General features: G+C 39.6%; 3 protein-coding genes across 8 annotated transcripts in view; 2 read left to right on the forward strand and 1 right to left on the reverse strand.

Annotated features, from left to right (window-relative positions):
• LOC138049428 (alpha-1,6-mannosylglycoprotein 6-beta-N-acetylglucosaminyltransferase A-like) overlaps positions 1-27500 on the reverse strand; it is a 52058-nt gene that overhangs the window by 23151 nt on the left and 1407 nt on the right. For 2 of the 5 annotated variants that reach the window (XR_011132383.1, XM_068895692.1), the window contains exons 1-5: positions 18226-19850; positions 17129-17211; positions 5580-5672; positions 3070-3141; positions 1329-1496 (exon numbers count right to left, since the gene is read on the reverse strand). Coding sequence is in view for 4 of the 5 variants with exons in the window: in XM_068895692.1 (XP_068751793.1) it covers positions 1329-1496; positions 3070-3141; positions 5580-5672; positions 17129-17211; positions 18226-18382 (573 nt within the window). In the remaining variant the exon portion in view is untranslated. Of the gene's footprint in view, positions 1-1328; positions 1497-3069; positions 3142-5579; positions 5673-17128; positions 17212-18225; positions 19851-25074; positions 25263-27500 lie in introns of those variants that run through there. The other 3 variants (XM_068895693.1, XM_068895694.1, XM_068895695.1) reach the window with 3 other exon arrangements.
• Positions 9048-15066, forward strand: LOC138049430 (melanocyte-stimulating hormone receptor-like). 2 transcript variants are annotated; one of them, XR_011132384.1, is made up of 2 exons: positions 9048-12681; positions 13659-15066. XR_011132384.1 is itself a non-coding variant. In XM_068895698.1 (2 exons), exon 1 carries the CDS (start codon positions 10349-10351, stop codon positions 11204-11206), a length of 858 nt encoding a protein of 285 aa, XP_068751799.1. In that variant the 5' UTR covers positions 9048-10348; the 3' UTR covers positions 11207-12431; positions 13659-15066. The 2 variants fall into 2 exon arrangements, 1 of the variants encoding a protein (XP_068751799.1); XM_068895698.1 differs by having other exon boundaries at positions 9048-12431.
• The window catches only part of LOC138049431 (forkhead box protein I1-like), a 4152-nt gene continuing 80 nt past the window's right edge, over positions 23429-27500 (forward strand). Inside the window, exons 1-3 of the mRNA XM_068895699.1 lie at positions 23429-23504; positions 24359-24478; positions 25714-27500. The exon at positions 25714-27500 is cut by the window's right edge and continues 80 nt beyond it. Coding sequence (XP_068751800.1) covers positions 25868-26713 — 846 coding nt within the window. The 5' untranslated portion in view covers positions 23429-23504; positions 24359-24478; positions 25714-25867 and the 3' untranslated portion in view covers positions 26714-27500. The remainder of the gene's footprint in view (positions 23505-24358; positions 24479-25713) is intronic.

Consider the following 27500-nt stretch of genomic DNA (forward strand, 5'->3'; position numbering starts at 1 on the left):
GGCAACCCAGTGTATGCTTCACGGAAGCATCTCGTTTTATTAAATCTGTGTCCATCGCGCGGTATGTGGTCCTGGTATTCTAAGACTGGGAACGAGGATGGGATTCGAACCCAGTCAAGCTCTTGGGATATTTTTGAGAAAAAAAAAAAAAAGAAAAAGAAAGAATTGGAAGAATGTTCCCTAAAACGTCCGCATCACATCACATCGAGGCACCATTACAGAATGTAGTGCTGTCGCGCTTCGTTAAGGGAATTTTGTGATACTCACACACCCTCGACAATATTACCAACTCTCTGTCTTCTTATTTTATTTTTTATTTTGCTAAAAGAGGCAAATCACCGGAATCAATCTCTTAAATTTGTCTTTAAAAGTTTCAAAAATAGCGCTTGCATCCGAAATAAGTTTCAAATCGCGAAAAAGCAATATTTGTTGTTACGTCACCCATTGCTATTAATATGCCAACCAGAACCTAATTGGCTGTTGAAACAATGATTTCTTTTGTTCCGTGGTTGGCAAATTTGAATATCAAAAGTAATGTGACGTCAATGTTTATAAACGAGAAATATAACTATTTGTTTTCAAATTTTCCGGCGCGGGCGCCGCTATCTTGTTTAATTGTGACGGGTTACGGTTGCCGATATTGTTATTATAGCTACAGCTATTTATGTCAGAACAATACTGAGCGCAGATATCGTTGACGTCACCTATCGTCATTAATGTGCCAACCACAGCCTCACTGGCTGTCAAAACAAAGGATCTTTTGTTTCTGTAGTTGGCACATTTGAATAACAAAAGAAATGTTTGGAAACATATATCTTCCCTATAGGCAATTGTAACATGTCACAATTATCCAAGATGGCGAGGCCCAGCCCGGGACATTTGCAAGTGAAAATAAGCGATTCTAAACTTCACTTGTCCTTAAACAAACACCGTTCTTGAAAAACAAAATCGAGAAAATTTGCTTGCAAAAAATTATTCCCTGCAGTTTAAACTTCTTCTGTAGTAGGAGTGAAGGGTCCCTTTGACAGGGTCCCAAAGGGATTAAGGGCTCCACGGCTCTGGGCCTAAAACAGCGGGGCTCCAGGCCTACAAGGTCAAAAAATCGGGGCTCCATAGCAGCTACTTTAAGGCTCCGGGCTCCACTGTTGACTAGTAGACTGTACTCTAAACACCGGAGAAATGATCGGGCTCCGGGCTCCACAGCAAAAAAATCCAGGGCTCCAGGGACCCCCCCTTTGGGACCCTGCTTTAACATATTCAATAATGGTATGGAGGGGAAAAACTCTTCTTGTTACGATAATCATGCAAGACATGGCAATACACACTACCTTTTTCTTCTTTCTGTTAAACAAATTCTGTTCAGCAACAAGTTCGTCAACGGCCTCTCTCCATTGCGGCCATTTTTCGCTTATCCTTAATCTCATCCACGCATTCCACGCATAGCGATCATCGTGAAGCTTTGCCAGTAATTCGGACACGTCAGTGCGGATTACTGCCTAAAACAAAATTCAGTTATTTAGTTTCATTCCACTCTTGTGAAAAAACCAACAACGACAAAAATAAAACAAAACAAAAAGAAAGAGGTGGCCCATCCTCTGGCCGTTTTCCATTTCCAAATTTTACAATCACACGAAAGTTGAAACACGGAAATAGACCTTTTTACAGTAACTTGCTTAGTTACCTGGCCTCTGAATGAAAGTGAGGCAGAAGTTGACCTTATTGTGATACAGACCTCCCTCCTTTTCTTATGCTAACGAGGTTGTTTTCATGCTAATTAGTTTGAATTTTACATTAGAAAAGCAGCGAGGTTTCTATCAAAGAAAGGTCAAACCCAGCCTCACTTTCATTCATAGGCCAGGTAACTAACCACACAACTGTAAAATGGTCTATTCAACAGGTCACTTTCGTTTAATGTTATTAATATCAAGAAACAACAGATTCACCCCGTAGTTTTATTCCACGTCGTTGATGAAAAAAGAAAAGAACAACAAGCTTCAGGAAGCCTATACTCTGGCCAATTTCCTTCGTTTACTTTCAAAGACACATACTTTGTTTTTATTCCACGCCTTAATGACAAAACAAGGAGCAAACAAGGGGCTTTGTGTGGCCGACACTCTGGCCGATTTCCATTTAAACGTTACTTAAGGCTGGTTTTCACTAGCGACGGAGTCGGAGTCGTAATCAGAAGCGCAGAGCGAAACGATCTAGTGAAAATCAAACTGTCGGAGTCGGAAGCAGAACACCAATTCCGCTTATGACTCCGTCGCTTATGATCCAGTGAAAACTGCGTTGTCGGAGTCGGAAACACAAGCGGAAGAATAAACCAATCACAATGCTCGATTCCAAGCATTGTGATTGGTTGGTTCTTCCGCTTCTGCTTCCGACTCCGACAACTTAGTTTTCACTGGATCATAAGCGACGGAGTCATAAGCGGAGTCGGAAGAAAATGGGAACGTTCTGATTCTTCCGACTCCGATTCCGTCGAGCTTATGACTCCCCTTACGAATCCGATCTTTGATTTTCACTAGGTCATAAGCGCTCTTACGACTCCGACTACGACTCGGACTCCGACTCCGTCGCTAGTGAAAACCAGCCTTTAACGGGTGGTCTTTGGGTCACCTTCAGTGGAACTCAGAAATCAATAGTTTTCTCCATACAACATTCATACTTCCGCAACATATGCGGACTTGAATACCAACAGACCAGCGAAAGGTTTCCCTTATAAAAGTGACATTATTCAATCGTTGAAAACTCTAACAAAAGAAATGAAATAAAAAAAGAAATGAATTCCTTTTTTGTGAAAAATAAAAATAAAGCAGCACTCGAAAAAAATATCTTTGGGGCCAGCCATATCTTTAACAGCCAAGTTCATAAATGGAAGGAACGAACTTTAAAGCCTTAATTAATTTGCATCAAATTTGACTAAGCTGTCAGAAAAAGAAAATCTTCAAAATAAGTTCAAAGTCGCCATCTTGGAAACATTGTCAACACATGTCAAATTTAAAGTATGGCATGATTGATTCAGAACAGACAACAAAAAAAAGTACGTTGGTAATTGACACAACAAACCTCTGTTCTGTTTACAGGTTTAAAGGGGTCGTTATCCACTCTCCATGGCAACACAGGGCACCAAGCCTCAACCTAGAAAGTCGAAACAATACCATAAATGTTGACTTTCAGAACACAGAGCATTATTTTTATAATGTTCCACGTGAAATGATTACACTTCGACACTTCGCGCAGCTCCCTCTTGGCTGGTACTTGCTCTCCTACATTTCTAAATGCAGCTCCAAAACTCGAGAAAGGAAAGGAAATGAACTTTTTTTAAGTGTCTTACCTTCTAGCGCTGGAGCACTAATTGGAGACACTTTAAAGTGAAGTTAACAAATCAACGCAAATCAAATCAAATGCTGGTTTTTGAGTAAAGAGGAAAACCGGAGTACCCTGAGAAAAACCTCTCGGAGCAGAGTAGAGAACCAGCAAACTCAATCCACATACGACGCCGAGTCTGGGAATTGAATCCGAGCTACGTTGGTAGAAGCAAGTGCTCTAACCAAATTCGTCGTTGTCGTTTTGACAACAACGTGAGCATACAAATAAGAATCTTTCTTTCCCTATTTTTACACAGAAACCGCTCGTACCAATTTACTTTTAGGACAGTTTGCCTGCATCGTAGAACGCGAACAACAATGCAAAGTTATTGTGAGGTGACATTTTCGTTGACGTCGCTGTCGTAGATCTTAACATCCCTATTAAAGTGGTACTATGATAAAAAAATCACTTGCTTTTCTTTTTCAGATTTTGAAAGTGTGTTTGCTTAACACCTGCCTGGAAAAATTTTGAGCTTTGATCTTTATCCAAAGTCTGTTTACATTGACTGTAAGTTTTGGATTTCACGGGCCGCCATTACTCACGTTCACAACTGACCGACTGGACCTCAGAGGGTTGGATCTAGGGAAAAGTGACGTCATTTAGTCAACAGCTTAAAATTTCAGCGTGTAAACGCAGTTTATTATGTGTGCAAAACACAAGCTTAAAAATCTGAAAGCCCGAAACTACCGTGCTGCATTTTAATTCAGCCGCGTACAAACGCATTGCATTCTTTAACTAGCGAGTGTTTGACGTCATTTTCTCCTCGATCCAGCTCCCTCAAGATTTTAAGGTTAGTAATGGCGGAGCACTAAATTGGAAAATTACAGTTAAAATAAGCAAGTCTCTTTTTGAAATTAAGGCTTAAAACTTGGGTGAATCAGTGTTTAGTTCACATAGTTTTAAAATCCAAAGGAAAAAAAAAAGATTTGATTTTTAGATCATAGTGCCACTTTAAATGTACGACGATTACAATAAAGCCTGGTTCACACGTACGACGCAAAAATGAAAACGAAAAATGCAAATGTAACGCAAACGAAGTTCACAGGTCCAACGCAAAATCAAGAGAAGTAAGACACGCAGGCGCAGTTCAAGTCCTTTTTCGAAGATGGTGGACGAGAATGAACCTGTATGTTTTTTTACCGTGCGTTTGCGTTGCCCCGGTTCACACCTGCAAACGCAAGAAAATGGAAAAATTCTCCATTTCTTGCGTCTGCGCTTGGGTTTGCATTTGCAATCAAAACTCAAAGCAATTAAAAGTAGCCGACACAAAGCGCGGGAAAATGTAAACGCGCGAGCCACGATTGGCTTTGGTTTCACTTCTAATTGGTTGAAAAAGTGGCGCGACAACTTTGAACCAATCACTGAGTGAAGTAATGCAAAACCAAAGCAATCTGCTAATTACTTTCGACACTCAATTGAAAACCGCTGTAATAAAAATAATTACTTACATGTTTCTGGACAAAACCGAGTGATCCCGGTATTGAGTACCCAGTTTACTTTAACAGGGAGCAGGGTTGGCGAAGTGCTGAGAGCACTCGCCTCCCACCAATGTGGCCTGGGTTCGATGCCCATACTCGGCGTCATATGTGGGTTGAGTTTGTTGGTTCTCTACTCTGCACCGAGAGGTTTTTCTCCGGGTACTGCTCCGGTTTTCCCTTCTCCTCAAAAAGCAACCTACCATTTGATTTGAGTTGATTACTGTACAGTGTTCCCTATAGGTCATTTCCGAGTTCGTGTCTGCCTCCTCCTCAAAGCGAGTCTGAGTGCGAAGTTTTTGTTACGAAAATTTGCTTTCATTCATATGTAAAGCAGAGCTAATAATCACCATAAAAACATCGCTCTTAGACTCGCTTTGAAGAGGAGGCAGTCATGAACTCGGAAATGGCCTATTGGTGCCTCAACGCAAAATACACTTGATACACCCTTCAACTTCCAGGAGTGATCAGCATGTAAATTCTCCTCACAATTTCAATGAAACGTCAGTCAAACAGGTATTGAGAATGACGATAATTGTGACCTGAAGTGGTGTGATCTCTTGATATAACACCAAATTGTCATGACTACCCAACAAAGAAATGTATGGTACTAGTCAGGAGAATGAACGTTTTGATCTTGGGAATGAAAGGGTTTATTATTATTACTATTATTATTACTATTATTATTTATTATTATTATTTATTTGACAAAGTCAACGATGCACACTTTACCTCGCTGAGGTACTCAAGAACAGAGCAAATATTATAAGGATCAACGCCGTGTTTTTCTTTATGACATTTGCGATTCCAAGAATCATGAAAGGTCTGCAAAAGGAAGTCAACCAAACAATCAGCTATACATCAAACGTATACCATCATCAAATGTATGCTAGCCACTTTCACATGCTATACCTCATTAGATCTTATAAATATTGCATCTTCAACATTTAGAATTCTCTAAAATATTCATTAAAGACAGAATCTTTAAATAGTAAATGCCGGTCGGTCTGAGCCACCTTAAAATTACTTTTAAGAGTTAATATCTTCAAGTATTAACACAAAGAAGAATGATATACTACAGGGAACAGATTACCATATCAGAGTCAGTCAGTTCAATGTTCTTTGCAAGCAGTGTGTGGATTTTTAATGTCCCACAGGGTTTATGGATAAGAGGTCAATAACATGACCTATGCAGCGTGTATTCTCTATTTGCGGACACATAAGCATCTTTTCTGCTCAGGCGTAGCGAGGGCTAAATATTGCTAGGAGGGACACAACAAATAATTCAACATGCTCATATCCTCTTTAAAACCAAGAGGTTGCCCATCCCGGTTGCTTTTCAGAGCAGGGTGAGGAAATGTATTGCAATACAAGACGCCAATTAGACGTTCACGTAGGATGCACAGATCAAAGCAAGCAACAGCGGCTGTATATAAAAATTCTACAGTCTGTCACAAAATTCCTTGGAACAGTACACGAATATACAGAATATACAGTACGATTTGTCATACAGACGAATAAGTTTCAGAATGTAAACTTGTTGTGGGAAAACGAAAAACGGTAAAAGCACAATAAGTAGAACTACCCCAAATGTCACATTGGGGTACGAAACTTGAAGTTCTTGAAATTACAGCCAAAAAATGGAATAATTTGATTTGACTACAGTTGATATTCGCATTTGTCAAGGGAAAGATAAGTGGTATTATTATATGGAGGAGAATGTTTTACTGGGAACTAAACCACTCGTAGATTCCATACGCCACTTCATCCGGGACCCGAGTGGCGTATTTTCCGTATGTCACCTTTGTGAGTGTCGTATCTTTCAATGACGTCACGATTCCCCCCTTTTTTTATAAAGCCCAGCTGTATTTGTAAAACTTGACTACTTTCGAACACAATAAAATCGGAAATATTCAACATTTAATCTCCATATAATAAAAAGAACATTACACGTTGGCTCGAAGATATGAATTTTATGTTCTCGTGGCAAGAACAATATCTCACTCGTTCGCTTCGCTCACTCGTGAGATATTGTTCTTGCCACTCGAACATAAAATTCATATCTTCTCGCCACCGTTGTAATATCCTCTATGTATACAGAGGTACTTTAATTCAAGGGAGAAAATTTTCCGAACTTTTTTTTGGATTTCGACTAAAAGTTAAGGTCACACCCGTCAATCGCAAAAAAAAAACATGTAAAAAGATGGAGATATTGGTAAATACTTTTTCGCTGGAAGTAGAAGTTCATTTTGATTGACAGCATATGTAGACTATCGGAGCGATTTTCGCGGGAAACATCAAATAATTGTCTTCGCTCGCAAACGTTTGAGGTTTTTTGTATATAACAGCATTATACACCCTTTTAATAAGTCTAATATATGCCGTTTTCCGCTAATGACGTCGAACTCGTGCTTTCAAATTTTATTCAGAAATGTACAAAGGCCTAAAACCTTTTCCGATTTCTTTTGTTGTTTTAAGCATTTGTACATTTCTGAATAAAATTTGAAAGCACGAGTTCGACGTCATTAGCGGAAAACGGCATATATTAGACTTATTAAAAGGGTGTATATTTTACTTTTTGTGGCATTAAATCGTATTTTCAGGAAGTATTAATTAAGCAATGAAGACCCACAAGCCACGTGAATATCCGAGGTCTGGCGCTAGCAATAGGAAAACGAGAAGAGAGCGGAAGGATCACGCAGGGAAGGTGGGGGAATTACGACAAATAATCATATTATTAGAACTGGCCTTCAGACACCTCTGACGAAGCGTATCGGCGAATAAATTATTCTAATTATCGTAGCATCTGAAGAAAAATCATGGGAATCCTCAGTGCACTTCCACTGAACGAGAACAAACACACTGGTAGCAAAAAAGAAATAAGACCAAGGGCTATATAGTCTTCTTACAACAATGTAAGAAGACTAAAAGGAAAATACACGTACTATGTAAACGATTCACATAACCAGCCCGCATTCTGATATCGCCGTCACCATCTGTTTGCGATGGTTTTTACGCACATCCTACATTGCGCTTCTCTTTAGCTTTTGCGTTGGTCCGCTTCCATTTTTTCTCTGCCGCTGTTGTGTTTGATGAGATCGATGTGCGCGTCCTATTTCTGTTGAGGATGAAGGCCGATCCACTCCGAAACATGCGTCAAAAATCCGAAGAATATTAGTCACTGGAGGAACACTAGAACTTGCGAGAGATCGACAGCTGTAACCGGAAAAAAGTGGCGTTCTCTGATTGGCTAATTGTGGGGAAAGGTGTTGAGTGGGATTTTTGCCTTGAAAGTTAACAAAGTAAAGATTACAACTCAAAGGCACTTTGCTTCATTGCAATCAAATTTTGACAGTAGGTAGATAAACCTATTTCAAACAAACCAGTTTTAGAGAATTTTACAATTCGAAATATTTTTTTTCCATGAGTGCCTTTTCCACGCGGTTGCTCAAAGTATGTAGTTAGCGCTCTCGATAGTGCTCTGACAAGAAAAACAAAGCATTTTCTTCAATAACAAGAGGCTACGGGTCAATCTCGACCCCAGAGCTCTTCTCTTGACCGAGGGAGGGAAGAGCTCTGGGGAACCCTGAAACAAAGTGTCTCCTCATTGGTTTTCGTGAAGAACAATCAAAAGCGTCTCTAATTGGTGCATTCATGTTAGCACGAGAATTGAGCAGGCGCCGTAAGGTTCAAATAGTCAATTTTTGGCTATAAGAACCCTACAGCGCATATTTTCCTTCTCAGAGATTCCCTGAGCCTTGGGTCGATCCGAGGCTCTGGTAACGTGAATGGCTACGGGTAGCCTACACTCTATTCGAAGGATTTTTAGCCGACTTCCTTTAAGTTCACAGTATTTTAGTGGGTTTTATTATGTTACAATATCTTGGTAAATATCCAGTTTAATTTCCGTAGTCCGAAGTCCACAGTCCACATTCCGTGACCCAATGATAGGGTTAAGTGCGATCGTGGATATTTGTTTACATTTAAAACTGTTGTTAACGGCACTGATTCCAATCAAAACCAGAAAACAGATGCTTTGCAAGTCTCTACGATGATATTTAAAAATTATTTAATACCTTTTTTCTTAACAATACTACCTCTGAAGGAAGAGATACCGCGTTCGAATCCCACTTGAACTGCGTTCTACGAGACAGAGAAATCTTACGCATGCGCAGCCAGAGCGCGACCCGAAAACTAATATTAAAAAAAGTCTTAAGTCCAAAAACGGAGGCAAAAACTATACTCTGTTCTTCGAACAAAGTAATAAATGAATATTCCAGTAGCCACAATTAATACAAGGGTAATCAGAAGGTGCTACATCCGTTTCACTGAAGACACCCCTGAAGGTAGTACATGGTGTCCTGAAGAGTATGTCTTGTTTTGGTCTCAATTAATTGCGCGAATTTAGGAAAATAATTTGAATTTCTAATTTTGAAAAATTGAAATCCTTTACCAGTTAGTTAATGTGAAGACTCTCTCCAATTCAAAAGGAAATACAAACTAAATTTCGGGGATCCTTCGTTGCTATTACACTGTAGTACTACGGTAGTTTTGACACCGCGTTGTGAGACAGATGGCAACGACGATATGAAAGCTGTAACAGGTACTAATGGCTTACACAGAAATCAACTCTTAACCTTTAGCAAAACCAGGCGATTGACAGTAGAGATTCTTTCGTGTAACTCCGATTTCGGGAAACAAATGAAGGAAACACAAAAAGTGACCATGACCATGGCATGTGGATGACGGAGAATGAACATGTGGACAGTAAAATATGCCGTTTTCTTATATAAACACCAATGAAATACCAAGTGAGCTTTCGCGCGAAAACATGATATCTTCACACGCGAAGATAACATGTTATTTTCACAAGTGAAAAAATCACTGTTTCTATGGTTACAAATTAAAATGGCTCCTTTCGATGCCTTTCGTGAAACGAATTATTATTTCATTCTGGAGGTTGATGTTTATGTGAAATATTTCACTCGTTCGCTGCGCTCACTCGTGAAATATTTTTCAACACTCAAAGAGAAATTTCGTATCTCCGCGAATATATAATTTCACCAAATTAATTTAAATGGTAAGGAGGTAATTTATAACCTTGGCCATTCGGGGATCTCGTATTTTCCTCCTTTTAAAATTAAAGTTAGGCCAGTTGTCACTCTCCGTAATTACTCGGTATTCTGTCCGCGATATTCTATTCAGCATTTCACTAACACGTCTCCCGCCTTGTTGTTTCACATTTTCAAGTTGCGACAGGTGTCGTTAACTTTTAATATAATCGAAGTTTATTTTGTCCGGCTTATGATGTAAAAAAAAAAAAAAAGGATCTTCGTGAAGGTCGGAATTTGTTTCTACCTGTTCAACACCAACTCGAAAGTGTTTACACTATGTAAGTGATTCAAATTTCACACGGAACAAGGAGAGCCTGCAAAAGAGATAATAGAAAGTCAGACAGTGTCAGGCGGACTGAAAACTCTGATGCTAGTGTCGGAAACCAAATGGATATTTTCACCGTGATAAACTGCGTCGTTAATGGTTTAATGATATTTCCATCCATAACTGGCAACTTCTTCGTGCTGTTCGCAATAGTGGCGTCCTCATCTCTTCATTCAGCGTCTAACGTTTTCTTGTGCAATCTCGCTGTCTCAGATCTGCTGGTTGGTTTCGCCATGCAACCGGTTTACATTGCCTATGGGCTCGTTACAAAATCGCGTCCTATTTTGACCATCACTGCCCGTTTGATATTCGGCGTGTGTTGTGGTGTTTCTTTATGCTTAATGACGGCGCTGAGTGTAGATCGCTTCCTAACTCTGCATTATCACTTGCTATATCCGAACATGATGACACAAAAACGAGCGTTATACGTTTCATTTTCGCTCTGGTTCATCGCTATTGCTTTGTCAGCCTTCAGCTTGTGGCATGGAAGCCAGGCCGTTCTGGCAATTGCTATTCTCATCTGCTTTATTGTTTCCTGCTTTTCATATGTCAGAATTTATCAAATCGTTCGCCATCATCGTTCTGTCATCCAATCGCAACAAGTTTCCGTTCAAAGGGTTTCTACTTCTCTGGCCATTAAAAGCGCTATCAATACTTTTATTTACTTTATATGCATGGTATTTTGTTATTTCCCAATGTTCACTTCAATGCTGATTTATACTATCAACCCTGGCGTAAGCTCCGAGTATTGGACAATCACCAACACCTTCGTATTCATGAACTCGTCACTAAATCCACTGCTATATTGTTGGCGACTACGGGAACTCCGATCGGCGGTCTCAAAGAAAATGAGGAAGATGTTATGCAAGCAAACAGATGAGACTCCACGAATTCCAGTTTTCACTCTTCAACAAAAATAAGTTTTGATATCGAAAAATTTATTAAGCAATGTAATGGAAGAGACGGAGTGACACTTCCATGAGGCACACCGAGTGTATAGCATGCTCTTTTAAGAAAGATGGTGGCCCGTTCTATCACGTGATACATGCTTACGAGTTTCAAGACGCAAACAAGGTGGTTATGATGCGTGCTAGGATAAAAGAGTGCGGATGTTTTCATGGCGAGTGGGCCATACCCTTCCTAGCAACCGTTGCAGACCTCCGGTCGGGAAGTCTTCACGAGAACGTCTCAGTATGGCGACATATAAGCAGTTCAGGAATGAGTGAAACGATTTAAGGTGTTTGGACAGTTCTAAAGCACTTGTACTTCCATTTCTACCATATTTATGCAGTTCTTGCCTAGAAGCTCAAACTTTGCCACTGATAAGTCCAACCACGAATATTATATTTTTCACAGTCAATGTGCTCTGCAGGCTGTTACCACGGTAACGCATGTAGAATAAAACAAGGCCTAAAAGATGCTTATTCCTCATTTATACAAAATTCATTCCGTTTTTTGCAGCATTTGCTTACTTCAAATATTAGAAATAAAGAACGTTTAAGAGGTGTTATCACAGAATTTAAACAGACGGATTTTTCATAATTCGTTGATAGACGTTTATCAGTTTTCCCAAATTTCTGATTTCTTTACAGACGACTCATTTGTAGTTGGAAATATTTTTAAATGTCAAATTATGCAACTCTAATGACGGATTTGCGGGAAAATTAGTAAAACAGCCAACAGCCCTTGGTCTCAATTTTCTGAGCTAATGCGCACGTAACGGAAACGAATTTACATCACATTTCTAAGACCATCGCGACAAGGAAAAATTAAAATTTTTGCCATACTCGCCATCTTTGTTTTGGTTCGACAAATCCGCACCGGCCTTCATTGAATACCACTGCCCGAGGAAAAACTGCAGGCACTTTAAGAATGTGAATGTCATGCGTCGTCTAGCGTGACACTCAGCTGGCGAACGTTGACTGCTTGCAGACCGAAAGTGCGCATAAACTGCGTAGCGACATAGTACATAGAACAACGAGGGAGAGTGCAGCTGAAAAGAGGACTCTGGCTACAACAACATTTTATGCGGTCGACATTTACATGTAGATTATCAAACGGTTCGTCTTCTTGTCAACGAAGCCGTGGAAGCAGTTCTCACTTCCCGAAAGTAGGATCTCCATCGAAGGACTAGTAACCCTGGAGGTTAGGTAGCCAGTATCAACAACACCGTCCAACAAAATCGAACAGATGTAGAAACCGTTTACTCCGGGCCTTTAGTCTGCAAAACAACGTGTCCTGACAATTTTTCTGGTTTTGACGAGAACGTAGGCATACTGATGACTCCGTAATTTACGACTCGAACCAATTTATTTTCAGGATACTTTGCCCACATTGTAGGACACGTACGTGAACGAGATGAGAATAATTGCGAAAGACTTATGATAGAGCAAAGGTATATTTTGAGGTGACGTTTTTGTCAACGTCGCTTTTTAAGTCCATAAATCCACGTCAATAGCTACACCAACGAAAACGTCCCCTAAAATAAATATTTTCGCTACCGATAGTCCTTTACGATTAATCTTAGTAAAGTATGTTTTTCATGTGTACAATATTGGCGAATTATCCTATATCTAGATAAGTGCAAACAGTTTTGAACTTAAATGAGAAAATGAATCGCATTCCTTATGTTATGCCCATCTTGTAGTCAAAGCCTTTAATTCAAAGCGTCTATTATTTGTCAACAAAACCGAAAGGAAATCCAAATGGTAAAGCTCCTTCCACTGGATAGTTTCGGAAGGGAAGGAAACTCTCAGTCAGTTATTTTTTATTGCACATAATTTCTATACTTTTCTCGAGATCATCGTAACGGTAAGCGACTAAATACAAGATTTAGAGAAAACGTGAACATAGAGTATTGTTCATTCTCTATCACCTTTCTTCAAAGCCTTCCGTTCCGTTGCAGTTGTGAAATACTGCGACCTTAGATTGTAAATCTTCGCAATATCAAAAAGAGCGAAAGTGCTTTACGATAGGGCTTGACGTTGCTCGTTTTTGCATAACATCCTGTTACGACATTATTAATTGCGGTGATAGAATCGTTGCCTTTTTAGTAAGTCAAAATTAATCTCATTTAACGTGTTACTCCATTTCATCGATAAAAACACTGACACGAGGAAATGTCAAGTACGATAAGACACATGATGTCACTCACCGCAAAATACTGGATTAAATTTTTCACAATATCACCTTGATAAACGTCTAATTAAAAAGAATGATTTACGTTTTTAGTAAAAAAAACCTGTCACGTCAAGAGTTTTTAGTCAAGAAGGAAAAACTGGATTTGTCGACGGGCCTCAATTTGTTTTCTTTCACTGAACGCGAACCACCTGTCATTGCTGATAATTAACAATATTTTATTTGCTTTCTCAGGAAATGCATTAATTCGAAAAACGTTAAGCTGTTCAAGTCATGAACCACTAATGGTCGTCAGGGTCTGTGTGTCAAGAACGTGCGACTCGAAAAGCTAAAAAGTTGAGGGAAAAGCACCGCTATGGACCAAAAAATTGTCGTTGTGATTGCATGCGTTTTAAATGCACCGTTGATTGTTGTCTCTATCATTAGCAACGCGCTTGTTTTAGCAGCCATACGAAGGGCACCATCACTTCGACGAGAACCGTCCACCGTTTTCCTGGCGAGCCTCGCTGCTTCAGATTTCATTATTGGACTTGTTGTTCAGCCCTTGGTTCTCGCCGACCTCCTTCATCACGGCCAACCGGGAATATCACATGCAAGAAAGACATTTCCAACACTAGTTGGCTGCGTGTCTATTTGCACAATGGCCTTGGTAAGCGTAGATGGCTTCTTGATGTTACATTACCACATGCGATACCCAGAAGTGATGACTTTTCAACGAGCGATATTTATTGCGGGGTCTGTATGGGTTGGATTTGGTCTTCTTTCAGGTCTTAGCTTCTGGAAGTTCACCGTTTATTTTCTAATTGCGGCCGTAGCTTTTCTTATTAGCATATTAATCTCTATCTTCTGCTACGCGAACATCTATCGAATCATCCGGCAACACCAGTCTCAAATTAGCATTGTTCAACAAGCTGTGGAAAGCATACACTCTGAAGGCGACCGAAACATGGCAAAGGCAAGGATAAAGTCCAAAAACATATTTATATTCCACGTTTTGAGAGTTTTGGGTTATTTTCCTGTGCTAATTTACATGATTATGTTATCGGCCTCCCAGGAGCCACCAAAGGTTTGGATACTAGCTGAAACTATGGCGTATCTTAATTCCGCCTTGAATCCGTTTCTGTTCTGTTGGAGGATAAAAGAGCTTCGAGAGGCCGTTTTTAAGATAACGAAAAAGATTTTTAGGCAAGAAAGAGAAGCACGTGAAGAAATACGGATGAGTTCAAGAGCGTAGTATGATGAATATCGGACTCAGTGATGCAATGTTACTTCAGTCTCTGCCCTAAAGAAGCTAAGTATAAGATCCGGATTTGACCTTTTTATCATAGGATTCAGCTGTAACCTTGTTATTTTTCTTTTCGTTTCAATTCCCAACCAACTTTTAATTTATTGATTGATTGGATTCCTATTAATCCACTGTACATTTTACATTGACTTGTCGATTTTGCTTCAAGTTTCATAAGTACATTTTGTTGAATGAAGCTCTTTGCCAGAGCGATAACCACTAGGCTACGAAAGGAAAATATTTAATTGCCGATTTTGTACATAAGTGAACACAAACTTGTGTACTTTTCTAAGGAAAGGTCTCACCTTTTTTGACATGTAATGGTAGAAAAGAATAAAGCATATGTTTACCAGTTTTCAATCGAATCAATGCTCTCTTGATTCAGATGGGATGGCCAAACCGGCAATGACTGCGCGTTGTGGAACGAGGACTGGAATGGGGAGTGACCGGAATGGCTCTATTGCTGTTTTGACGTCACAAACTGCTTCCGAATAGACCATATTCGTAATCTCAGTATTGGATTGGAACTATAGCTTGCAATGGATGCTAATGCCAGGGAATCTTTTCAAATGTAAACACTTTTTAATATATTCCCCGCATTAGCCTCCATTGCAAGCTAGTTCCAGTCCAATACTGAGAATACGAATATGGTCTATCGGAACGGAGTTAATTAGTGACTTCAAATGAAATGTAATTTCTGACGAGTGAGAGACCTGGGAGCGAATTAGTCAGAAATTAATATTATGATGGCAGGTTATAGAAGCTCCGGTTCTGTCATGTGATCTTGCTTTTCGCGGAGGATTTTTTAACATTCTACGCCAGTCAGTCAGTCTTCCATTGCTTTAGATGGGGAACACATTTCCACCTTTTTGGGCTAAAAAAATAAGGAGTGTCTTTTTGGTAGTTTTTCGTATCTGGTGTGGTACCTTATTCAAGTTTTTCATACAGGTTTGTATATTGCGACAAGTATCTCAGTGTGCAGTTTACTATTACTCTTCCAGCACGTGTTTTCATCAGATGACTGACTGTACACTCCTAATAAACTATTTCACTTTAAATGATCGTGTTGGTGGACTCAGAACCATAAGTATTTGACCAAGAGTCCATTAACCAAGACTAAAGCCACATTTACACTACACAAAAAAACTGGGTCCGGACCCAGCAAAAAGTTGGTACGGACCATACATTTTTGCGGTGTGAACTATCCTTTCCAGGGGCCCGCTTCTCGAAAGTCCCGAAACCTTTTCGGGCCTGAAAAGCCATTTGTGAAACTGGCAACAACTTGCTTTGGAAAGGCAACCTTTTGACATGTTAAAAAGGTAACAAAATGCAAAACGAGAGTGAAGTTTGACGCCTTAAAATCCCTCCCTTCTTGAGATACAGAGGGAATTGTGACACCCGAAAATGGCCCGTAAAGTTTCGGGACTTTCGAGAAACGGGCCCCAGGTATTCATAAAACGGATGTAGACCCGTATTTCTCTGATTTTGAGACAATAGGCAGCTATGGCCCCAAAACCGGAAAAAGAGAAAAAGAGTCCGGACTCCCTTATGGGGAAAAACTCTAATCCTAATTGCGAAAATCGGCAGTGTAAACGGTTTGCTAATAACGGAGCCTTAAGGCCATTTTTTTCATGAGCCCAACCCAACTTTCACCTGTGTAAACGGGAGAGAAAAATTGTTCTAGACCACTTTTTAATGAATCCGTCCCCGGTTTTCTTTGTAGTGTAAATGAGCCTTAAGAATCAGCAGGTTTGTCCCCATCAGTGTCAGAAAAGTCCATTTTCGAACCAAGTTTAAATCTCCCGGGGTTAAGATTCTTTATCTTTTCATTATAACGTAGCAGTCACATTTAAATGATATGGAAATACCTGTAACAAAACGTTTTATTCCCAAAGAGTTTAAATAGCCCTTATTCACGATGGCCGCCATGTTGGATTTGCTATTATCATGCAACTTAGCTACACACTTCTGAGGGGGCAAACAACACAAGTTCGAGAGGTTATTACGAACATCTTAGCCACACAGATGATCTTTTTTTTCACGTTCATTGAATGTTACTCTCCTATGTAGTAAAATAGAATGATTACACAAGTTAATTCGATGTTAGTGAGAAATGAGGAGATAACGAAGTAGAAAATCAAAATGTCAAAGGCAATCAAAGATATAAAATTACTGTAAAAGGTACTTACTTCTTAATTCTTAATTCTAAAATGTACTTTTAGCAATGTTATTTCAATATTTCGACAAGGCGAAATTAATTTGCATGACAATTTGAAAACCAACATGGCGGCTATCGTGAGGAAGGCCTATTGCGTTAGCCGATTTGCTCTATTGTTTATTTTTCACTCTCGGGTGATTGACTCTTGATTTGACAATGTTTTTAAAGTGACACTGAAAATTCAGCATTAACGCTACTTACTTCGACTTTCAAGGAACACAGTGGGAACGCTGAGTTTGACGGTATCTCGCATGTCTTTGACTTTGCTATAACCGTGTCATCTGCTATAATAAAATCAAAACACGGGTCACAAAGTAAAACTATGAAACAGTAGGCCACTACCGCTTTATCAATATTCAGACAATTAAAAGGCTCTACGATTAAATCTAAATCTACGTTTTATCGAAATCATCTATGAGAATAGAATTAGGCCAGACACAGAAGATGGTTTATTAAAGCTCTTTTTCACTTGTACAATTTCCTCCTTTATTTGCCGCTAAAACACCCTCAAGTAACCTAGCACTTCACATTACACTCTAATCAGTAAACTCTGTTCAAATAAGTGCTTCACAGCCAACGTTTGCAAAAATGTAAGCCTTCCTTGTACGATCCGCTTTAGTCAAGCTACCTCGGTATGACTGTATTTGCAAAGAATTATGAGCCGAATAGAAAACACAATAAATTTGCAAAAACGAAGACTTTCATTTTATACAAAGATTCACGCTCTGCGTTGTCGATAACTTCTGAAACACTAAACTAAACCAGAACACGGTATTCATAGTTAACACCATTTATTCCAAAGGCAAAAGGAGACAAATTTCGATATTTTTATGACGTAACGTCATTGCCACCATGTTGGTGGACAAAAATCAAAAGATCTCTCGTTAGCTCCTATGGTTCGTCCAATAGCAATTATACACCATATCATTGTTATCGTGCTTGCAAACCATCTACTTCTATATTGTTACAGTGTTGAAAACCGGGTGAACTTGAGGCCGAACGAGCGAATGAAGGTTGTCTGAATGTTACTGGCCAGACCCGGCCTCATTAACACAAAACCAAATTTTCGCCTTCTAATGCTAAAGAAGTTGTCCACGGTAGGACGAGTTGTTTTCCTCAGACGCCCCAAGCCAAAATTAATGTTAGTCGCCTTGGATCATTTTTATTATGGGCTCACCTCTCGACTTTCTTTTTAAGTTGTACTTTTACGCCATTTGGATTTATTAAGCGTGAATGAACTTTCTAAAGTCTGCTCACAATTGTTTCCAGCTGTGTGTATGGTTCGGGATATAACTTACCAAGCTTCGCACTTTTTCCGGGTTTCCCCTGAAAGCTCAATTTGTTGTCTGTAGTTAATACGACAATGCCATATTGGAGAAGAACTGTGAATGACAGAAGTCCTGACCACAGCAAGAGGCATCGTTTTCGTGCCAAAAAGAAACGTTTAAATCTCATTTTGTTGCGACAAAGCCAGCTGGGCAATTCTGAGAAGAACGTGTTAACATTGCCAACCGGGAGAGAGCGTTTCTATGGCTCTTGAATATCGTTAGATCATGTTTCTCTCTCGGTGTCTTGATATAATTTTCGTATCAATGTCACCTTTCACCCAGGCGAAAATTCTTGAAAACTGGAAATCAAAGCTTCATTGCTACTCAATTGAATTAAATTCCATTTAAAAGGTTTCCTTACATTTCTGAAGGACATGAAATGAATGCCAAGATACGCCTTTTTGACAATGGGACAATTGATTAATTCATTCACATTTCAGATTGTCAAAAACGCGCTTGTCATTTATTAAGCGGAGTCCACGTACAAAGGCAAACAGAAAATCCCACAGCAGCGAAACTTCCGCATTTTCCGCCACACCTCCTGACATATGCTGGTTCCACTTGCCATTAAAACCAATTTTGTAATCTTAATGCAAATGCACAGCCGTCTTTTCATACTCTACGTGGGAGAGCTTGGAACAACTGCACAAGATACGCCGCTCAATTTCATCACGGCATTATTATTATTATTATTCTGTATTCCATATTCCGTCGCTGCCAAGTTCTTGCATCCTGACAGCAGATGCTGCATTCATGCTATGTTTCCTCCACATGACCTGCACTGAAACATCTGTCTCTCCGATACCTCTTATCCTCTTCCAAGCTCTTGTTTCCACTTCCCACTTCTCAATTCCCACTTCCCTCCCCCTCTCTTCCTCTTCCTCTTCCCTCTTCTTTCTTCCCTCTTCTTCCTTCCTTCTTCTTCTTCTTCTTGTTTCCGTCCTCCTCCTCCTCCTCCTCATTCTTCTTCTTCTTCTAACAATAAATATTTTGCATGTGTAGCGTATCCGGCTCAAACCCTTCATTACCACTCGCCACACGCTTTCCTTTCATGCTTGAAGAAGCGACCGAGTGCGACTTCTAAAAAGTCAAAACTTGATAAAGCAATTCAAATACAGTTGAGAGTTCCGAGCTCAGAACATATTTAGTGGATTGTTATAAGATAGCTTTTAGCTTTTATAATTTTCTACTGATTACATCGCAAGAATTTGTAAATCCTCCTTCTACCATCTTCGCAACATCAGTAAGATAAGGAAGTACATGTTATCGACCACTACTTGCTTGTTCATGTCAGTTCGTTTCTTCAAAACTGGATCACTGCTTCTCTTTACTCAATGGCCTCCCAAACTAACTTCTAAACAAGCTACAGCATGTCCAAAATGTCGCTACTCGTTTTGTAACCCTGTCAAGAAAAGGAAAACACATATTACACCTATCCTGTTTAACCTTCACTGACTGGCTTCCCATAAATTTGCGCTCCCAATTGCTTCCAACTGTCTCTATGAATCAGCAACAGTACAGTTGAATGATGGTTGACTGGTTAGGGTTATAAAGCTCATCTCAAAACTGAAGCCCCGTCCACGCGAGCAATCGTTATGTGAGGTTACCTGGTTGTTCTCCAATGGCACTCACCAGGGACTTTTTAGATTGGAAGACGAGGACGACGTCGAGGATGACTGCGAGAACGAGTTTTCCGTTCAGAGCATGCGTACTTTGAAAAATGTCGCCCTTCAATCTCGTTCCCAGTGCCCACGTGTCTTTTCGTCAGCGCCAAGACACGGAGCTCTGGAATAACCAATTTCTAGAACTGAGCTGATTGGCTAATTGATTTGTCAAACTGCTCATGCGTTAACTACCGAGTGAGAGACGGTAAACACTCATGGCCGTCCCTCAAACTGACATTTCCCTTTTTATTTAACTTACACGAAGTACAATCTACTTCAGACTTCAAATCTACTTCAAAGAAACAAACATTTCAATGTGCAGAGAACATTCACATTAGGCGAGCCAAAGAGTTGAGCTCAGATCGATGGGTTCTCCTTGTATATTCTAGACTAACGAGACAAGCTCCTAGAAAATTGAATTTTTTAGAGTAATGACATGGTAGTACCCAGTAAAACAAGTAAAAGCTAGCCGTCTTCAAAGCGGCTTTTAGACCTAAGTACTGTAGATCAGAGCGGCTTTGCTTAGAAACGCTATTTTTTGTTGAACTAAAGCTCTAATTCTGCCTGTTTTCATTCTTTTTACAGCGATAAGCTTCTCATATTGAGATTGGATATTGCGTCGCGTAATTGTAAGGAAATGTACCAATGTCAGTTTGACGGATGGCCATTAGTGTTGACCGTGAGAGACTGTGAATAAGGAAAATGTTCCGCAACCGCGCACAAACTACGACAAAAACAGCTTTAGCTATAGTGGCGCAGTTTTGTGGAACAGTTTGCCATTAGAACTAAGGAAAGCAGAGTCCCTCAATCAATTCAAACGACTGATTAAAGAGGTTATCTAAGCCATTATTCTAGAAACGGCATTCATGGAAAGCAGCTTTTATTTTGTGATATTGCGCAAGGTAGTTAATGCAGTTAACATAGTTTTATCTATACTTGGTTTTAAATTTTTAATTGTACATATGGTTTTTATATTGCTGATGAATTGTACCGTGGTTAAATAGAGATTAAATAAATAAAGTGTACCATAGCTTGTAATTTGCGAATATGGCGCAAAAACTGTCCAACTGAACTTGTAAACACGAAGATTTGTCGCTGCTGTTGTAAACCCTAGCTTGAGTTCTAATGATCGCCCAGTTACACTTTTCGGTAAAACAGGAACTCCTAAAATCTGCGAGTTCCGTAAAATGATTATTCCAGAGCTCCGTGTATCGGCGTTGACCAAAGGTTTCGTGGACTCTAGAAACGAGATTGGGAACGAGATTGGAAAACTCGTACTTGTTGCAGTCCTCTTCCTTCGATCTTAAGGTCCCTACGAAGAGGTAGGCATTTGCCACATTTTTCGTATTAGACAACTTTATTTGTCACATGAAAGCTAACACGCCAGCTTTTCAGCAAATACATTTGTCACATAAAAATTGGCTTATTTTCCTCGTCTACACGAGCAAATGAAAATCGTCACATAAAAATTGCTTCGTTCTGACTATCCTCTGATAACTCAATTTTTTGTCTTTACCACCACTCAGTGTAGTTAATAAGATACTGCCATACTGGAGAACAACAGTTAATGAGACAAGTCCGTAACCGTGAATATGCACACACTAAGCAGTTTCGTAAGCCAAGATAAAATCACCCGCTTTGAACTACACGGGCCAGTTACACAAGGCAAAAGTAACTAAATTGCCCCGGGGGGGGGGGGGGTACTGCCATATATGGACTATATAGGTACGTGCCGCTGTGAAGGGTATGGTTTTCAAGCAGTTTACTCTCGGAGAGAGTATATAAATCATAGCCTTTCGGTCTAGAATAGAGCATCATTTTTCACGAAACTGACCAGTCGGTTGACGATTTTATCAAGACTAAGGAAACCAGAAATTCCCACTCAAGAATATAAAAAAAATGAAATCGGCAAAGTTTAAGTTTACGTAACTCAGCCTCAACAGTGTCAATAAATAGCTATCATGAAACACCTCTGGATATTATTAACTGTCAAGAATCGGAATTTAGACGGAAATCGGTGGGAGTTTACTCTAGTATAGGGTAGCAAAATTCAGCTGAACTAGCTCTGGTATAGGCAAAGGGTTCAAGGGTCTCAGCGGCACAGCCCCACCCAGAAATTCCTAAAGTGCCTCCCCACGGGCTAAATTGCTTTACTAATCTAACATGCTCTAAAAAATCATATTCATTTTTTCCATTTACATTTCAAATGAAATTCTGAGATCGATATCCAAACTTATTATGTGTTTGGTTTCTTAATCCATCATCGTCACTGCAAAATTGCAAACTACCGTCGTTGAAGAAATTTATCAGCTCAGAGGAATCGTGAATAAATACACAGCTTGATAGTCTAACACAGTAGCCAAAACAAAACCTTGCGTTAATGTTGGCAGTTTTGACAAAGATATCGATGTCAGGCAGCTTTCGAATCTCTAAACATTTACGTATTAATTGCCAAAAAAGCAATTGAATTTTCACAATCACAAAATTTAGGGAGTAACATCAAAAGTAGTTTTGTTTCGCTACGCGATAACGGACGTTTCAACTTCACTCGATAAAGACTAAAAGATCATTTTTAAAAACTGTTAGGTCTTTAACAGCCATTTTTATTCTTCTAGAGGATGTTATTATGCAACAATTTGAAGGAATATTTGAATGATAACCCCTTGCATTCTTCTGGAGTACATATATCATCCTTGAAGCCTGTTGATTGAAGGCGTTGTAGAGCTAAGTCCTTCCAAATGCCCAGTCTGGTCGGTCAGTTTTGTCAAATGGAGAGCGTGGGACCTAACACGTTGCGGAAACGACACTAACGACGTGGAAACCGTCGAGAAGAGAAAATAAACTGGAGCACAAGAATGCACATCAATCAGGATGAAAACACCGACAAGCCACATAACAAGAAAATTAAGAAAAATTCTGCGTAGATTTGACAATGCCTGGCTGGCAAATTTACCTTAATAGTACTCTCTTCTGGATCATGATATTGCCAGTTGAATTATATGGATATATACTTCATTTAAAGACACCAGTGTATTTTTTTATCGCGAATTTGTAAGGAAAAGCGAAATAAACGTTTATTTGGAATCAAGAAAGCAAGAAACTTCAGATGTGCACAAAGTTCGTTGAGTTCTAAATTACGTCGAAAGGTGTTTTAAGACGGCGTTGACAATGTGCGTGGAAAAGTAGCTAACAATAAAGGGATTAGTTCAACAGGTTGCCCATTGAGGCTACATCCATGCAAATTGGCCTAAATTTGTTCTCCATAACCTTGGACCTTTCAACAAAGGGATATAATTACTGCATTTTGATGAGAAAACATGGTTAACTTCCGTATTGGCTCGTGTACTCCGATTAAAAAGAAATTTGAACTCTCAAGTGCAAAAGCATCTTTTGTCCTTGAATTTGTTTACCTCGGAAATTGTGCTCGATTTGAGTTTACTTAATGAGGGCAGAAAAATGACAAGGCATTGTCTCCGGCTAAATATAGAAGTTTTGAGTTAATGGCAATCTGACACTTAAAAATAAATAGCCATAGTTTAGCCTGAGAAGATAAGAGGAAATTTTAAAAGCAGATCGCAGCATTGTGTGAGTACATCTATCTTTCCTAGTTGTTGGTAATATACTAGACTAGTACTTGTTTGAAATAACTTAGTTTGTTTCATGTACGAACATTTTTCAAAAATTAACGATCTGCTTTCATCGATATCGTTTATGTTAAATAATTTTCCTAGAAACATTGGATGTTTGTGTTATTCTTCCGAGTGTTTTGTTTTTGTCTGCACAATCGTGTAAATAGTATGAACTTTATTTCCGTCTACGGTTAGCTGATAAGGATAGCTGTAGTATTTGAATTGTTCTACATCCAGTCACCTCTCAGTCTAATAAGTTTTTGAAAAATGTCTGATGGTTTTAGTCCAAGAAGACTTGTTAGCAGTGTTATCAATGGGAGAATTGTTTGCCCACAGGAAAATTCCCAAACAATAGGCCTGGCACACATGGTACAAAATCCGCCATGCTGGAGGGCAAGCTCAAAGGCAAGTCAAGCTTGACTGGTTCAGGTCTCTCTGTTTTAATGTCCCAGTGGGGAAATAGTAATGAGCTCGCCCTCCAGCATGGCAGATTTTGTACCATGTGATCGTTTGTTGCAAAAGGTCTATTAGTCAAAACTTAATGCCAAGCGGTACGCCCTAAATATCATTTTATTTTGTCCTTTCCATATATTTGCCAAAGAAAAAACGAAATAACTTGAAAGTTTTACCGAATTTCAAAGGCTATTTCACACATTTCCGCCGCCTGTGGAATAATCATGAAGAATAAACATCAAAGGAGCTGCATCCAGAATGATCTCTAAGAGAAAGTAAAGGCACTTTTTTTCATAAAAAAAAAATAAAGTTTTTAAAGTTCTATTTTTTCCTTTAAGTGATGCCTTTGTTTTCCAGCGCCAGGTGCAGTGACCACGAAAGGTAACATAATATCAGTGACGGAGATGGCATCGCAAAATACATGAGTCAAGGCATTGTTGTTTCAAGCTGTCCATCCCTTGAGATATGTTACACAGGGTATGTCACGCATTACACGTCACGCCAAAACTGGAGACCTCGAGTTCACGACATTTTAATTCCCTTGATTTTCCCTGTCTGATAAAATCGATCGAACAATGCGAACAGACAAGATGAACATGCTAACTATCAAACTAATAGGTTTAAGGGGCAAATTCCGAAATTTTTAGCAAAAAGTATCAATTGGCAAGCACAAGGTTTCTTTCCAGCTAGACCTCTCCGAGTCCTCATCTCTCTAAACATTTACTATAAATTAAAGAAGCATTTATTTGTTCCGTATAGCTGGCCATTTTAAAATTTCGATTAGGAGTTTTCAAAAAAAAACGCAAATCCTGCATCTAAAAATTATAATAAATGAATGCACTAGTTAACATGCCCTGTTATTGACCTCAACACTATGTGATATCGCCACACTAATTGGCGGTCTCTCCACCTGTTTTCACATCTCTGCTCTGTTTGCGCAATAAAATAATTACCACGCCGCTATGAACGTCTTTCCGTGAGATTTCCGTCTGTATCTGCGTTATTTTTAAGGCGAAAGAAGAACTTCAACCCACGGGGTTAACTAAACGTAACAACTCTGCCTTGTGGCCTACCTGCATGTCGCGTTGAAAGATTTTCTTTTGCACCTTTTGTCAAGTTAATTGGACACTTTAAGCCGTTACGTCTACGAAGCGACAAATCTATAAATGTGCATTCAAAATTGAACTTCGTGTTTTTCAAACTTAATTGACCAGAAAGAACGACATGAAAAAATCTGAAGCGGAAAAGTATATCTTCTTTCCAAACTTCAAAAAAGCAAACAAAATTTTTCCTGTTTTTCACGCAAAGTCAAAGGATCCAACTGGTATCATTAGGCTGTAATTAATAAATAATCTGCCACGCCTTCACTCTTTCAACGGTGCTTGCAAAAATTGACTGAAAACTGCTTTGGTTAGTTGTACAAACACATCTTGTCTCACGCAATCACGCTTTGAGATAAACTGAATTTTTACAGAGGAAATGAGAATCTGTAACCGCATACTTCATTGTACAAACACTCGACATGAGTTGTTTAAAACAACTAACAAAAGTATCGAGAAAGAGGGGTTTCAAGCTACGAATAAATTTTAAGAACGTGTCGATCAGTTGCGACAGCTACGAAGAAGTGGGCTAACAATGAATGGCAGGTAAGCCATTCAACAGCTTTCAAGTGTTCGCTTCAACTAATTGGCTTTTATTTGGTTCGTTTCCAGGTCTCCCATGGTGCACGGCACAGTGGCATGGCCAAGTACTAAACGTGGCAGAGAGATTTCATTCCAACAGTGTTAATCAAAGCAGCGAGGTGCAGTCAAGCTTCAAATACCTTTGAACCGTGCAGTCATCCAAAAGTCAAATACGCCATTCAACATGGACCCTGCTTTTTACTACAAACGTTTCCACAACATACCCGCTTTGAAATATTCTCGGGATCCATTCCCGAGGGTGACAAAAGGAACTTCCCCTCCTGCACAAGACTCAACTGACAAGAATAATTCAACAAGTCCATGCATCCAGATGCCGTTTCAAGACTTGCGGAAAAACAATTTTCAGGGATACAGTTTCAGAATGGCTCCTGCTTTTGCTCCAAGCCCATCGAAGGGAAAAAGATTTTCAATGACCTACGTCGGTCTCATCGCCAGTGCGATATTACGTTCTCCAGAGAAGAGGCTGACCCTGTCACAGATCTATCAAGTCATTGAGAAATCTTTTCCAGAGTTCACACTATCGAGAGTTGGCTGGAAAAACACAGTCCGCCATAATCTCTCTCTGCACGATTGCTTTGTGAAAGGAGAAATCTCCTCAAACGGAAAGAGTTGCTACTGGGCTATTCATCCCGCTTACATGGCAAGATTCAGTAAGGGGGATTTTCGCAAACGAGCTCCACGGGAATTGTGTAGAATCGAAAAGCATACAAGCATCGCTCACACCAAGTATTACCAAGCACAATCTTTCGTCCCGACTCACGAGTTTGGAGAAAACAGTTCACCATTTTCATTTCCTTTCCCGGCTTCCCAAGCGCTGGGTCCTGCACCTCCAAAGTCTGCTTTCACGCCCTACGTTAGCTCAGCTGTCCATTGTGCTACTGGGTGTCTCCGTGACTACAAGCCTTTCCAATATCACTATCTGCTCTCTCCAGTAAATGTCACCTTCAGCGGCTCGCATCAAAGAGAAAGGGGCTACGAGTTGAAAAAGCCATCATCTACCTCCCAGTGAAGAAGAACCGAAATTAGTAACCATAAACCAAACCAACGAGATGCAAACGTTTTTCACAAATCGTACAAGAAAAACCTAGAAGAGCAGAATAGTTAGGAACAGGAAACAGATAATTGCCCCCGAAGGAATTTAAATCCGGGGGGAGGGGGGGTAATCAATTTGGTCCGATCGGATGAGCACTAAATTGATGTAAAAATATAGTTTGTATCGCCAGATAAATTTATGATGTGCATGTCAGAGGGGCGGAATGAATGGGTCTTAATGACGTTTCATCACCAACCAGCATCCACGAGTAAGTTTACGTAAAGATGACGTAAAAGCATTGATGCCCAGGAGAGAAATCATCGCCTCCTGCAGTTTTTGGGGCGTAAATTTGACTTGTCTCGCGTAAATCGTAATACCCAGATTGAAAAAATGACATGTCAAGTTTCCATCCTTTCCAAAGCTCTTAGTTTCTTTGTAAGAGCGTGAATTTGTTAGTTACTATTTATTTGCCTTGTTTTTGTTTTTTTGTCAACGATAATAAATAATTATGAGATAATTTCCGTATGAACAATAATTGTAAATCAAGGTCATGAAAACTGAGATTAGAGCAGTGGAACATAATAGTCAAAACAAAAATTGAATGTCGTAGCTTTAAGAACTATCGTTTTCACAGGTTTCAGTGATTCCCTTTCCAACTAATATATCGCACAAGCACGACACACAGAGACCTTTTCGAGTAACTGCACCGGGGAAAGCTGTAGAGTCAACTATTATCAGTTCTAACAAAAAAAGTCACTTTACA

This window comes from Montipora capricornis, chromosome 5 (assembly GCF_036669925.1).
Source record: "Montipora capricornis isolate CH-2021 chromosome 5, ASM3666992v2, whole genome shotgun sequence".
In the NCBI taxonomy this organism is placed as follows: Eukaryota; Metazoa; Cnidaria; class Anthozoa; order Scleractinia; family Acroporidae; genus Montipora; species Montipora capricornis.

What these genes read in the sequence shown, in the direction of transcription:
- LOC138049430 (XM_068895698.1), top strand. Translation starts at nt 10,349, where the DNA reads ATGGATATTTTCACCGTGATAAACTGCGTCGTTAATGGTTTAATGATA.